This window comes from Carettochelys insculpta, chromosome 1 (genome assembly GCF_033958435.1).
Source record: "Carettochelys insculpta isolate YL-2023 chromosome 1, ASM3395843v1, whole genome shotgun sequence".
Classification (NCBI taxonomy): Eukaryota; Metazoa; Chordata; order Testudines; family Carettochelyidae; genus Carettochelys; species Carettochelys insculpta.
Window position 1 is genome coordinate 41,779,294 of NC_134137.1, and position 15,592 is coordinate 41,794,885.

Here is a 15,592-nt window from a genome sequence, read left to right on the forward strand (position 1 = left end):
CTTCAGCAGCGAAAACAAATGTTCTAAGGTTCACTGTACCTCAACAAGCATGAAGAGGCAACAGGGACTCAAAGAGATTTACCCAAATAGGAAAAAAATAAAATATTTTTAAAACATCCTTTAAGATGTTTTTATTTTAGCGTACAATTGGCTTTGTGCCTTTTACAACAGCAAGTGGGATGGGATGAGTTAAGAATCAGATGCTGTATCTTGCTTCACAACAAATTACTGTCAAATTGCTCCCAGAGAAATGATAGGAGCACCGTAATTCGGGTGGCAACGCTGTATGAATGCTTGTATTGATGGCATCTCACTGTGAAGCAAGATCTCTAAGTAGACTGCAGCCACTTTCATGACACAGATACTTGGCCGTGTCTTAACTCACATTGGGCACCCGCAGCTATTATTTGGCTAACTGAGGAGTTGCCTAGAAGCAGATGACTCTATGAGATGGGAGAAAGCAGAGGCAGGGATTAGGAATTTGTGGTGTGGAGTCCTATTTGAACAATCAACGTGACAGAGGAAACCAGAGCATCCAGAAGCCCTGCAAAGATGAAAATAATCAGGTGGAAGCAATGGGATGATACAAAAGTGATGGAAGGAATCTTTAATAAAAAGGGAGGGAAAGAGAAAACCAGACATGAAAACCCTGGGAATAGTACGGTTTTCTGAATATCATATTTTTGCCCTAAAAAATAGGAAAAAAAATATGGCAAATGTTCCCCTGCAGAGCTGTGGGATATGTTTTAGTCCCCTTCTCTGAGGGGAAAATTCAACACCTGTTCAAGTCAACAGGGAGTCTGTCCTCTGGCAGACTTTATATCAGGTCCAAGCTCAGCGTGGCATGCACACTGCTGCAGTATAGACACGAAAGACACACATATTCAAGGAAATCATCACATGAACACCAGTTGAATTAAATGGTTGCCTTACTTGACTCTACAACAGTTTGGCATGTTCACAGTACAGCATTTTTTGGCACATCCACTCCCAGCATGCCTTACAACTGTGATTACGCCAATTCTAGGATTCTTGAACCACCTCCCTCATGAGGCTCACGACCCCTGATGGAACAGGTTAACTACTTCCATCTATGAGCTACTGTTTTGTGGCACACATTCTGCGGAATTGAACTAACAAGTGCACCAGCAATCCTTGTGGCTTCTCCCTCTAGTGCAAAGAAACCATGAGAGTGTGCATGAATTCAGACACCCAACAAATGCTAGTAAAAGGCCTGGGATGACAGTTCTATGAAATACAAGGCATGATATCCTCACTGCAAGCTAAAGAGAGTCCATACAATGGTTTGAAGAGGTGACTTCTCACACAGTGAAGACATGTATCAGAGAGGTAGCCAAGTTAGTCTATATCTTCAAAAACAACAAGAAGTCCTGTGGCACCTTATAGAAAGCTTATGCTCCAAAATATCTGTTAGTCTATAAGGTGCCACAGGACTTCTTGACCGTAAAGACAGACCCTTCTTATTTCAAGCACAACTGCTTGGATTAACTCACAGGTCTTAGTCAAGGTTAAACTGCAGCCATTAAAATGTTAAGACTGATATTTTTACAGGAAGATACAAAGACTCTAACAAACTTTTTTTTAAAGAATGTTTGCTTTTATTTAACAATGTCACAAAATACAATTATGTTGTTAGTGTGACTAGGTGTAACAAGTCCAGAGACGCCCAGCCCCTTGGCCTAGGGCGGGCGGCAGCAAAAAGGGGTTAGAGCACCAGCCCGTACTCAGCTCGGGTGGTCAGCGGCTCACCACTACAACACCACACAGGCCCCAGCCCTCAACCTAGGGCGGGGCCGCAGTTCACAAGAGTAGTATAGTTCTGGGACCAGCCCTCAGCCCAGAGCAGGGCAGCAGTTCACAGGTAATAGTACAGTTCTAGGCCTGGCCCTCAGTTCAGGGTAGGGCAGAAACACAAGGTTTAACCACAAGCCCAGCCCTCAGTTTGGGGCGGGGCAGCAACCCAAGGGTTTAAACACAAGCCCAGCCCTCAGTTTGGGGCGGGGCAGCAACCCAAGGGTTTAAGTGCAGGCCCAGCACAGGCTGGCCCTGTCAAGGAGGGGCGGGGGTAGGGGGTCGCAGGCCCTCCCACTCCACTGTGACCCGGCCCGGGGCCCTGGGGGTCGCTCACACACAACCCCGGCAGTGGGGATCCAGACCGCAACACACCGCCATTGGTTCGTGAGCGTCGTTCCCCGGGCCACTTCCTACCTCACCCTCTGCTGGCGGAAGGTCCCAGTCCATCTGGTCGAGGGGTCCCCCTAGGTCGGTCTCCTCCGGGTCATCCACCTTCGGGGGCTCCGGCCAGTCGTCCATAACAATGTCGTTAGGGTAGTCGGGCGGCGGTAATACAGGAGACGCGAGGCGCTCCTGGGCCTCAGTGCTGTAAGGATCCGCCGGGACTCTGGGGCAGCCCGCTCCTGGGGCCTCTTCCAAGGTGGGGGGTCTCCGCCAGCGGGAAGGTCCTGGTAGGTCTGGGAAGTCCGGGTAGTCCCCTTGGGGCATATGGACCCGGGATTGCTTGGAGCCTCTGGGGGCCTGCTCCTCCGGCCTGGCCGGGCGGCCACAGGCCCTCTCCCTTTGGTGCCGAGGAGCTCGTGCAGGCACGTCCTCCCTGCCCGGAGGCCCAGGCCCGAATGGGTCCTGAGTCCCGCCTTTGGCTCTTCTAGCCCTTGGCCCCGCCCTCTGAGGGGCGGGCCTCTGGTCTCCTGGCTCCAGCCCCGCCCACCAGGGCCTCTGCATAGTCTCCCCTGCCTCCGGGTCTGCAGGAGGCCATACTGACTCGCTACACTAGGGAATAGCTTGGCTCAAACTCTTAATGATTACCAGAACAATTAATCAATCACATAAGATACTACATGCCGCTTGTGAAAGAAACAAATGAAGCAAAAAAAAAAAAAGGACCAAGCACACGCTAAATTGAACAGGCATCTGAAGATAAGTAAAATACATTTGGGACAGAGTAGCTTACATGAAGGTAAACAGTGTATGTCCAACTTGTCTGAATACTTAAGAAAGAGTTAATAGGACTGCATATAAATGAGAACCACAAGATGTAATCTAGAGGTTCAACAGACTTCTGACAAATTCCCTCTCAAGAGGCTGTTAAGAAAACTTGGTTTTACTACAGGGTGAGAGGTAAAATCCTCTCAATTTCTGTCTTAACCCATATGGATTAGAAAGAGATTAAAAGATAGGAAACAAAGTACAGAAATAAGTAGCCAGTTCTCAGCATGGAAAGAGGTTAATAGTGGGATGTCCCATAGGGTTCTAAGTTGCTTATGAATACCTTTAAAGATTCTATGGCCTCTCTTGTTCCGTTCCCTGCTTCCAAGATGCTAGACAAAGCTTCAATTGATCTTAAACTAAAAGGACAATTTAACAACCACATTTAGACTATCAAGAAGAAGTTCTAAGATAAATGAGACTTTGGCTGAGTTTAGGGACACACCAAGTTCTCTGCTCCACTTCATAAGCCTGATCATCTGTGGCACCTTATAAACGAAGATACTGTGTTGCATCTGATGAAGTGGGTCTTTGCCCACGAAAGCTTGTGTGCCAACGAATCTGTTAGTCTATAAAGTGCCACAGGACTTTTTGGCTTTGTAGATACAGGTTAACATGGCTACTGCTCTGTTACTGATTAGCTGAACATTCTGAAACTTCTCTTGTTTGAAACAAATGAGGCCTGTTGTAAACAGAAGATTCCACTTCACTGTGAGTTGCACGGCATGATTAAGCGTAGGAGATCAGAAGTCAGGAAAGAAATAAAAGGCCATCCCACGATACAAAGTTATAATTTGTTTTCTATAGGAATCTTCATGCCAAAACAGACCATTGTCAAAGACATGACATCGAATGAGATCTATAATTGGCCTGTTATATAACAATTCCTATGCTTCTACCTTTCAATAATGGATCAGAATCTAAATGGGGCTCATTTGTGACACTGTTAAATGTCAAATTAAACCACTATCAGGAAGCTCAAAGAGGAAAAATCTTCTTTCACAGTCACTTCAAGTCTGCAAAAGAAATCCTAATTCCTTTCACAAGCTAAAACCACAGCTTCTAAGATCGCTGCAAAAGCAAGTCTCAAACTGAACCCATCCTCTTTTGATAGGAGGCTGTAAAACTTATGCATCTCTGGAGACACCATATGGCGGCAGAGAAAATAACAGCCTCCCCAAAACAGTGGAAGTTATTTGTAAAAGAGCTTCTCTGTCCCCTTTTGCTGCATTTTGTTCAAACAACGGACATTTTCAGGAAGAGGAGTTAAATCCTTAGAATTTGTTTTGTCCCCTTTGCTTCTCTTTTTCCCCCTTTTGTGACATTTTCTCAGTAAAGAAAGGAAAGTTGAACTAGTGCTCAGTCTTCTCTTTCACATTATTATTGTTTTTTATATTGTAGTCATGCTAGAGGCGGGGGAATATATTGGTTGGGATGCTCTATGGAAGCTAGGATGTTTCGGTAGCCTCACGCTATCCTCTAGCTACCCCAAGAGAAGTGGCTTGCTCCCATTTGGGAAGATTCTGCAAGGTGCTGGCCACTTCCTGATAGTTAGTTGGCCTCAGGTCCCTCTGAAGCTCAGTGGGAGACCAGACTGCTCCACTCCACAGGTTCATTCACTTCTCAGGATTCTTCACACACACACTCTCTCAGTCCCTCCAGCCCTCCTTTACTCTACTGTGAACCTATCTTCTTTGCGCTCCTGCTTTTCCATCAAGGCCTGCCCCGTAGCCTTACCAGAGCAGTGTGTGCTGCCGTAAATGCAGTAGGTATTATTGTCTATATTGTTCTTTCCCTTATAATACAGATATACAGGCCTGCTGACAGAGGTGAGGGAGACGGCAGAAGAGGCCAAATGGGGCAACTGCCCCAGAACCCAGAAATTCAGAAGCTGCAATTGCAGCAGCAGCCAGCACCAGAACCCTGGGCCTTTTAAAGCACTGCTGGAGCGCCAGACTCCAGGTGGCTCTGGGGACTGGCTGGGAGATGGGGTCCCAGGGCAGCACTGGTTGGCTGGCTGCCCCAGACTCGCCCCTTTGCTGTTCCAAGCAGAGAAGGCACTGCAAGCAGTGGATATAGATGCTCTGATTCCACTGTGGTGACCAATCTACAAGAATTGACTCTCAAAGCAGAACAGAGGGAAAATAAAAGTGTAAAACTGTGAAGAGGGTACTAAGAGCAGGAAAATATGGATGTTATTCCCAGATCTGCCAACGTCCTGCTGTGTCCTTTCATTTCTCTGTACCCCCATTTCTCTTCCCACCCTGTGTCTGTCTAGAATGTGAGTTCTTTAGAGCAAGGGCCATCTCTAGCCATGTGTCAATACAATGTCCATCCAGTAGAGCCTCTAAGAGCCACTGTAATACACGCAACAACAACAGGACAGAGGCTCGGAAAACCAGAGAGAATGTTACAGGAAGAAGTGGGGTAGAAGGTACAAAGAAAACTGAGGAATGGCAATGGAGAATTGAGCACTAGAAATTTAAAACAGTTTAATGGAAAATTTCATTCCACGTTGAAGTCCTAGCCCTATTACAGGTACTCAGCTGTTGTTACAGATTACCTTAGCATGCTCGACTGTGACATGGAGGAGTGAGAAGAAATGACATGTAAAACACAGAAACTTTTATCAAGACCTCCTGAGATCTACACTAAGGTCTACGGTCAGGCGTCATCAAAATATAAAAAGAAATATTAAACATACCTCAGCTCCCAAACTCAGAGAGATTATTTCATCCTCAAAAGCAGAATGAGTATCAATATGAGGGGGAATTCCTGCAACACAAAATCCAGGGAACAAATAAACAGCCATTGCAATTATAATGACATACAGGTTAAACCTCTCTCTCATCCAGCTCCCTCAGGAACTGACTAGTGCCAAACAAGAGGATTTGCTTGACTATGGTGCATCAATATGTCTAACAGCATTACCAACACTTCCACTAGTTACTGGACTCTTAGATGTTGAGGGGGTAAATTACAGCTAAATAAAAGCACAGAACACTGAGAGCCAGGACTATAAGCAAACTTTATGGGACCATGAGAAACTTGGCCACACCCACAATAAACAGTTGTCCAGCTAACCAAAATCATGCTAGATTGAGTTCTGGATAGAGAAAGGTTCCATCTGTACCATCACTTTTAATGTAATCTCCTAGGTCCTATTTTCACAGCTGTCTACATGTAAACCTAGATAAATTCCTGATCCATACCCTTCAAAACAAAGCCTCATATATATCAAAGAGCTACATTACCATGCAGAAATGGATTTGGTGCAGCTACAAACATGAACTACCCACTCGATCTGCACCCCACGCTCAAACAGTAGCAGTACGTGCGAGTTGGAAGGGCATTCTGCATCCTGGCAAGTGAAAAGAGCACAAGAAGGGTCTCACCTTACTTCAGAATTAAGTTGGCCTATGCTACAAATACAGCTGTCTCAAGTCATTATCACAATATGGTTCCAGTTTGTAGTTTCTATGAGACCTGCCCATGTGCCATAATTGGGCTAAGCCTTCATCAGGACATTCATTCGTGTGCTGTATGTACAACTGAGAACGGTGACCCTCTCCTCTAGTGCCATCTAGTGCTTTGGCAAAAGCATGGCAAATGGTCCCCATCCCTGATGTCTCCATCTACAGCTCCATCCTGTGGGGTCCCCCACCCTTTTTTTTTTTTTTTTTTTTTGTGGCTGAGCCCTAAGGCTGGATCCCCCTTTCCAGTCCATCTCTTTTGGAGCCTATGAAAAGAACAACAGAGAAGAGCTTTAGGTCTTTCTCCTTAGCTCCACGCTTCAGGGTCTGGACTCTTGTGTATTCTGGATTCCCCACCAAAGGGTAGATTCCTATTGCTATCCCAGATTTAGTGGTTGCTATGGAAGCCTCAGCCCACTTTCTCCAATGGGTTCCAATCCAGGACCTAATGACAGGCAGCTAAGTTCTTCACCCTGAGGTGCTAAATAGCTGCCTTCCTAGATCACGTCCTACCAGTTCATGCCTCTTCCCTCACACGGCTAATTAGAAAACGGACCCAAAAATCAAGTTTCCAACCTTCTCAAAGAGTCAAAAGTCCCTTCTCTGCAGGTTTGGGCAAATCAAGGTGGCCAGATCACAAGAAGGAAGTGCTCGTGAACAGTACTGCAAGGTGCAATTCTGCTCCCTTCTACTACTTGTTCCCTTAGGAGCTGCTTGGCTTCTATTTCCAAGCTTTGTCTCCAGCTTGCACAGGCTTTGTAGGAACACTTGGGCAAGGTCACCTGGGCCCAGAGCTGCTTCTCAACTCTTGCTCTCCAGCCTGGGATTCACACATCACAACACAGAACCCTTGTGATTTTTATGCCCAATATGTGTAGTACAATACTACAGCAGATCAAAATATGGAATTTCCTTCCCCTCCCATGTGAAATTCTGATATTTCAACAACTGTTTTAATCCCAAATCAACATTTGTTTTCAAAAGGCACTCAGCAGGTGAGCCACAGAGAGATTCCAGTGCATCATGGGAGACAGTCTGGCCAGAGAGCAGGACGCACAGGAAGAAAAGGGATATGAAAGACTTGGAAATACAATTTCCATGAAGTATGACAGCTGCTGAGGCAGACACACAGATTAATGTTGACCTGGCTCCAAATGAAACATTTTGTTTATCTTCTCCTAATTGAAAATTCTGTCAAAAATGTATTTCTTTCTGCAGAAGGTTTTGATTTTTTCAATATCCCATTTTCCATCTCAAAATGTTTTGTTCTAATTGTTTTGACCACTCCTCTACACAGTACTAATATCAGACACCAGATTTTGCCCTGATGCAAATGTATTGACTTTCATTCATTTCAAAGGAAGCTAAGTACTTCATCTCTTACAGAATTACACAGATGAAGTTTCTTACATCAAGCTTGCTATGTTACGTTGTTACACTGTGAAGTGTAGAAATTCGGCCCTGAGAAATATATTGAAGTCAACCTGATTTAAAAAAACATGTCCATCTATCATTTCTTTATAGCAGTAGACAAATTCTCCAGTCAGGATCTCACTGTGGTAGAAGCTGCATGAACACATGAAGACAGACCAGGGTCTAAATTTTTGAAAGTGAAAAGAGATTTCAGGTGCTTGAATTTTGGGACCTTCAACTGGCGATGCCTTATAGAGGCCTGATTTTCTCAAAATGACCTCAGAAAAATCAAGACCATCTAAAGGTAACCACCCAAAAACTGAGGTTCCCAAAGCCACTAATCAATTTTGAAAAAAAATGAAGTCAGTGTTCCTGCCTTGAAAAGCTTGGAAGCTAGGGATAGAATTTAACTCGGTACAGATACTAGATAGCATTTATATGAATGCACTGGAATGTACATATTGTCAGCTAATTAATGTCCTAAATCACAAGTGCTTAAGAAACTTTATATATATACACTGTATCCTAGGAAGAAAATTACAGTTCATACTAATTAATTCAGATAACCCAGCTAGCAGCACATGACCATACCAATTTAATTGGCTGTCAGATATGTGGATCAACAGGGTCAGAAGTTGAGACCGTAGGATGGCAGGTACTAAATACATTGCCAGAGATTAATTCTGCAAAGGAACTATTTGTCCTTCATTCATAAAGGACAAAGCAGCTATGTTCCACAGCATAAGAATGGGTAGCTTGCCTTGATGATTGAACTCAGCAAAAAGCACAGTCTGCATTTTACCCTGTCAATGCCCAAATGGAAAGAACTACCTCTTCTGTCCTACTGACTGTGGAGCAGCATTCCTTCCTCCAGGATGGAAACACAGTTTTCATAACCCTGAAGATTCCCTCATATGTACTAAAAGAAGGGGATTCTTGTTGCAGGCAGAACATGGCAAGAAATGTTGGGGGATTTGGCCAGCCTGTTGAAACCCCAACAGTTTCACTTGGGCCAGGTAATTTTCCTGAATCTTCGGATTTGTCTAAACTACTTGCTAGATTAACAGGCAGTGATCAATCCAGCAGGAGGCGATTTATCACTTCTACTAGACATGTGAAATCAACCAGATCTTTCCTGTCAACTCCAGAACTCTGCCAGAATGAGAAGCGCAGGTGGAGTCGACAGAAGAGCATCAGCTGTTGACTTCCCGCAGTGAGGACAACGCAGTAAGTTGATCTAAGTATGTCGACTTCAGCTACCTTACTCACATCGTTGAAGTTGATGGCTCTCCAGTAGTGTAGATCAGGTCTTAGTTTCCAGAAGTGAGTGAAAAATACGTTTGGTTGATCCTGTCACACATGGACTGTTTACCTCTCCACGTTACCAACTCTTTCATTACATGATCAGCTTCCATGACCTGGCCTCAGACCTTTGGGCCAGAATCTAATCTCTGTTGCAGAGTTTCAATACCATGGTATCTCTAAACATGAATTCCCAAGTTAGGAAGACTGCATCCAGTATCATCATCAATTCATGAAAGCATCACTTCTGGACTTGGCAATGCTGACATTCTGGTTTTCAATCCTAGACAAAATATTGAGTTCCAATTTTTTAAAAGGGCAAATGCACTTACCTTGTCCAGGTTCATACTGGTTTATTGTCAACTGATCAGGCTTGTGTTTGATATATCCCTGCTTCAAGCACTTCTCCAGAAGAGTGCTGCAAATTTCTGGAAGCCCTATTATTACAAACAACAGTATAAGTCAGATGTTTTGTCGCTCTTTATTCCTGCTTTCAGCAACACAAAACCCTAACAACTGGACAAAATATACACAAATATGATAAAATATCTACAGCCAAAATGAGGCTAATAAGTATGTGCACGCGATCATCTACACAAGCAAGTTTGTCCTCACTGTGATGTATGCATGAAAAGAGCGGGTCTAATTCTGCAAACCTTCTGTACACATAACTCACACAGACTATTAGGCATTCTTAGATGCCTTCCACACACACAGAGGTCTGGCCGCACGGGGCTCATTGTTTGGAATGTGCAAATTCTGTTGTCTATGAGCATAAAGAAATGGGTGCCAAATTCTGTAATCAATGGTAAAATCTGTACTTGCCCCAATAGGTACACAATTTCACCCACATACACCCTGGCTTTTTGCAAAATTAAATGCTGAGTTAAGATCCTGCCTTAGGGCAGACCCCTCCTGGAGCACCCATCCTGTGGCAGGCTGCTGCATAACAATCATGCCTGCCTCAGTTTCCCTCCTGCAGCCTCCCCCCAAAATAGTCCACAGAATCAGAGGACAAATTTAGTACTTGTGGGGTTATCTTATTAAAAAGTATAGTCTATATAAATCAGAACAATAGTCCCACTTTCATAGTACATTTTTTCCCTGGCATAATCCAAACGGTACATGCAAGACACAGCCCTGGCATCTTTCACCACACCCTAGCTCTCCAATGCAGCCCTCTCCTGCCCTTGTGTAAGGGCAGCCACGTGTCCCTTCCAATCAAAGTTCAATCCCGCTTTTTCCAGCTGGTACCCTGAGAGCCTTTCTGATGGAAATATCCCTCATACACCCCAGCCCTCTCACAGTTCCTCTTGGACTCCCTCTCTGGCCCTAGGGTTCATTGGGTAGGTCCCTCAGTTGTTACACTGCTGATAGCCCCCTCCACTCTTAGCTCCACCATGCAACTCCCTCTGCTGCTCCTCCTGCCTTCAGCCTTCTCCAGCCTTTCGGAGATCTCCTTTTGGGACCTCACTTGCTGGTCTCCTGCCCTCAGGTCCCAAACCCAAACATAGTCTCTGATTCCTCCCACTTCCCAGGAATGATTTTGTTGGGTGCTTTCTGCTCCCTGCAGCATTTCCCCAAAACCTCCTCTATTCACACCAGGACTCTCTCCCAGAACTTCCAGAGCCACCAGTGCCTCATGGGAGTACCTGTAGTGGCACACGGGAGCTACTTCATGAAAGCTATGAGAACTGGCTACCCTGTGATAGACCTCTTGAAAAACTGACCCTTACAGCCTGTCACCAGTTAAAATGTTGAACTAAATAAGGTCTCCTGTTACACCTACTGAATTTAGAGTATTTTATCAATAATATGTAAAAATGAAACCTTTAGGGAGTCTGCACTTCGCCACTATGGCAGATGAAAACTGAATTGGAAAATTCAACTAGGTACAGCACGCTTGAATGCTGTGCTAAGAAATATTCCTTTCAGCAATCTGTCAATATTGATGGTTATTACTGTTTTTCCTTCAAAAACTGTTCCATCCATTTATGTTTGTCTTGCACACAGACCATTCAACCTCCAGCTGGGAGGCCACAAAACAGCAAGACGAATATCAACACTTAAGTACAGATTAAGCACAGTTTCAGACATTGAAATACAATGTAATTTCCATCTTTCCAGGTATGACATTACTGAATTTTGACAAGCAATGTAAAGCCATGTCTGTGACCATTGTACTTAGTGGCACCAAACCTTGTGCCAGGTGGCTCAAGTGAGGTGTCTAATGAAAGCTGATAATGCCTTGAATCTGTTTATGTTACTTGTATACCTGTGCCATTATTGTATGTAAAGTTATGGATATTGGCTCTATAGCTGTATTATAAATGTTTTAATATTGAGATTCACCATAGGAGGTGTAATCACCTCCCCCAGCCAGAATGACGGACCAAACAAAGGCTCAGACGTCAAATACCTCTCAGAAATTTGGGACTTGTGCTCTATTATGCAGCCCATCTGGTCAGGTGACCTGGCTGAGCAACAGGGTTCAGATCAGATGCCCAGAGGTACATTCCACATGCCAAGTAAATGGACTGGGATGTGCTGGTGAAACCAGCAACCAATGGCAGTTTGCCATAATAGCCCACCTGGTGAGGTGGCTCCATGGGCTATGGGAAAGAAAAAGGACTTTTTCCCTCCACATTAAAAAATAAAATAAATAACCTACAAGATGGCCCTGGAAGTGACCACCTTGGTCCCAGGCTCCAGTTCTCCAGTCTCCAGAAACTAATCTGAACAGGGTTCCCATCCTTCCTGGGGTGTGTTTTCAGAGACTTTCAATAAATTTGCATACAACATCAGTGGTCTGCATCAATAACTGTAATTGACGTATGTAAATGTATTACTTTAACAATTTTTCTCTCACTCTATTCCTTCTTTGTTAATAAGCCTTTAGATTCTAAAGTATGGTACAACATGCTGCTTTGGGTAAGATCCAAGTATACATTGACCTGGGACTGTGGCTGGACCCTTTGGGGCCCGGAAGAATCTGTGTGCATTTGGAGAAATAGGTTTAAACAACCTCTCACTGAGTAAAGTGGATGCTGACTCCGGGTGTTTTGAAACAGCTGGAGAATCTGTGGGTTTGCTTGTGTGGCTTCTGGCTGGCCAGTGAGGCTAGCAGAAGTACTTTTGTGCCTGGATAAATTTGCCTTAGTGAGAAGAAAACCACAGCCTGAGCTGTAAGTGGCCCAGTTTCAAGCAAAAACACCCTGGGTTGATTCCCTTAGCTGTGCCAAGAACCCCCGTCATATTATACCAGAGAAAACTGTATACTTGTCATCTAAAACAATTGTGTTCAATTTTCAGCTTAACTGAATTCCATGTTTTATTGTTTATACAGCTACGTTGTAAGCTATTTCACTTTGTTTTCTCTGACTCGAAGCTCTCAGACCCAAAGCAAATTTTTCAGCAAGTTTCCATGAATGATTTCTGCACAAAGCAGAGTTGTGTTGCAAATAATTAGGAAAATGTATTCAGCCATTTTCAGGTTATTCAATTTTTTAAGTATTATATTTTTACTATCTTGAATAATTTGAACATCATCATATTACGTGTGTGTACACCGCTTTCTTCCAGTATAAAAATGAATTTGAAATTTTCCTCATACAATTGCTCAGAAATAACCCAAATTTAGAAGTTCAGAACCCACATTAGGTTAAACCTTAATTAAGATTGGCAGCTATGAGTTTTTTCAAACTATCTTTAACATACAAAATTAAAAATGATTGAAATGGGTTTCAGATATGTACACTAAAATTGATTACTAAGGCACTGATTCAGGAAAGTATCCCTACTCAAAAAGGGTGTTTAAGCATGTCCTTACATTCCATTGACATTAATTGGATTTACACACCTGTTTACACACCCTCCTCAATCAGGACTTTTGTTATACTACTTCCTGGGACCCTATACTGTACTGCCCTTAGGTTCCATTTGTATCTGCTGGAAACCAAATGCCATTTTAAAATGCCTTTTCATAGGAAAGTTCTCACCTCCAGGCAATGGTTTATCTTTATCTACATTGTTGTTATCATATCGAAACTCGTATCCAAAATGCTTTACCCTTCTGTGTTTTAAAGACTTCTGGGCTGTGAAGCACAAAAATTAAACAATGTAAAAATATTAAAATATACACAATATATTTATTGACAGTTTGCTATTTGCAGGGCATTTGCCTATTCCATATAATCATCTCAAGAACTATTCAACAGTATTCTCAATGTCCAGCCATTCTCAATATCCAAACTCAACTTCTCCGAGTACTAAGAGTGATAACACAACACAGAGCTATAGTATCACTGCTCTCCAAAGTCAGAACCTGATGTTTTTATGTAGCGCCACAATCCTACAGATGTCAAATTCTTCCACATGATGGGAAGGGCTATAGGTCTCTGGACCTTGTGTTTATCTCTCTGACAACAATACCAATTTTCTTAAGTCATGGCTGACGCTTCTTACAGTCCTGATACATTGACAAGCTCATGAGTTGGATGTAATAGGAACTTTCACTTCCTTGCATCATTAAACCACACATGAACTAAAGTCAATATAACACTTGTGATGTGCCGAGGAGTAGAAGTTAATTTGTAATCTGGAAGCAAGTTACTAAAACTAACCGGTTTTGTTCATAATTGAATTCCACGGAACTCATTTGAAACTACATGCGCAGCTAAGAAGGGAGCTTCTTTGACTTCTCTCTGGTGCTACAGAATCTCCTGCACCCACATAGGCTATTAAATCACAGGTGATACATTCTCAGACCAACTCTGTTACTGAAAATGTCTCTACCTAACTGCTTCTGAAAGCAGGAGCACAATTTAAATTAACCCATTAATGGAGATCATCACTTTATACCACATGCTTCCGACTGTTTTAACAGTATGCCATAAAACTCAATTTTAAAAGGACAAAACAGAATGATATTAAGGAATACATTCGCAAAGATGAAGACTTTTTGCAGAAATTAAATTAAACAAAAGGACTATTTGCAGTTATTTCTAAAGGTCTCACTTTCTTTGGTTCTACTAACCATTATGAATTACTTCATTTTCGGTCCAATCAATACTTTCCAACATCTTTTGTTCTTCTTCAGGAGACACAAGCTCTTCCACCATCATCAGACCTGGAGGCAAGCTTATAGGTTTAATGTGCTCCCAATGCACTATGGATATAAAAACAAAAACAGTGCTGCTGCTTATGGAAATGATCCACTTGTGTTCTTTTAAGCTATGATTAACATGTACTTGTACTGCACAATAAGTGAAACAACAGACTGATCGTCATCTGAATTAATTATTCCCCATGGTAGCATAAAACAAACCCCCATGTTCTCTGCTATACACCTCAATTTTCAAATCTTTCTGTTTAGGACACAAGAGACAGTGTTTTACACTACCAAAAAGTATCTGACTTCTCTGTCAAAACAGAGCTCAAAACATTCCCATGCATTTCAGAAGTGTTTCTAGTTGGATTTGTTTTTATCTTGCCAGGACTCAGGATTTGACACAACTTGTGGACAACAAGCATAGAGTATAGTGAAAAAAGTGGATCTGAATGCTGTATGCTGTTTCTTAAATACAATAAATTATTTAAAATTAAGATGGCCCTTTTTAGCTCTGCAACCAGATGTGATGAAATAGTCACTGCAACACTTATCTTAATGCAAAATTATTTACATAACAGGCTCCCAGTTTGCAGCCCTATGTATTACTGTTGAAGATTATCTGTTCTATAATAGAACTTAGAGGCCAAGATCAGGACTTGATTGTGCTAGGCGGTCTGCAAACACAAAGAGATGGACTTTACAATCTAAACAGACAAGTGCTATTGTTTATATTTTGCAGATGAGAAACTAAGCTGCAGAGAGACCAAGTGACTTGGACATGGTCACAAAGGAAGTCTATATATAATTGGAACTGATCTCAGAGCTCCCAAGTCCAAATCTATTGTCTTAACCACAATGACCATCCTTTCTCTCCAGCAACAAATGATATGGCTCCATAATAACACAGACCGCCTCCCTTCCTCCCACTACAACCACATGTACTCATGAAGGTATTCGAGCTGCAGTCTTTGATCATTAAACACAAAAATGCTGTTAGCAGGACATTTTCTGTTCAGAATCCTTAGTTCTGGTATTTACTCCATGGCACAGTCTACAGTAGTAGCATCCTTCAGTCTACGTAAACTATGGATCTCGCCCTTCGTAGTTCCATTCAGCATCCTCATTTGCAGCGTCAGCTGTGACTGTGAAGACCCACACGAGAGTGACAGTCCTTGCTGCATCTGTTGCATGTGTAATGGGTGTCTGGCAGGTCCTTGCCGTGCTTTCTGTGGGCTCTCTTCTCCTTTGCTAGCTGTCTGATCCTCAACTC

The 15,592-nt window shown here is 43.1% G+C and overlaps 1 protein-coding gene across 2 annotated transcripts in view; it reads right to left on the minus strand.

The window, feature by feature from the left end:
• Positions 1–15,592, minus strand: part of ALKBH8 (alkB homolog 8, tRNA methyltransferase) — a 104,727-nt gene that overhangs the window by 66,281 nt on the left and 22,854 nt on the right. For both annotated transcript variants that reach the window (XM_074984830.1, XM_074984839.1), the window contains 4 exons: positions 14,248–14,379; positions 13,211–13,306; positions 9,545–9,649; positions 5,729–5,799 (listed from right to left, as the gene is read on the minus strand). In XM_074984830.1, the coding sequence (XP_074840931.1) occupies positions 5,729–5,799; positions 9,545–9,649; positions 13,211–13,306; positions 14,248–14,379 (404 nt within the window). The remainder of the gene's footprint in view (positions 1–5,728; positions 5,800–9,544; positions 9,650–13,210; positions 13,307–14,247; positions 14,380–15,592) is intronic.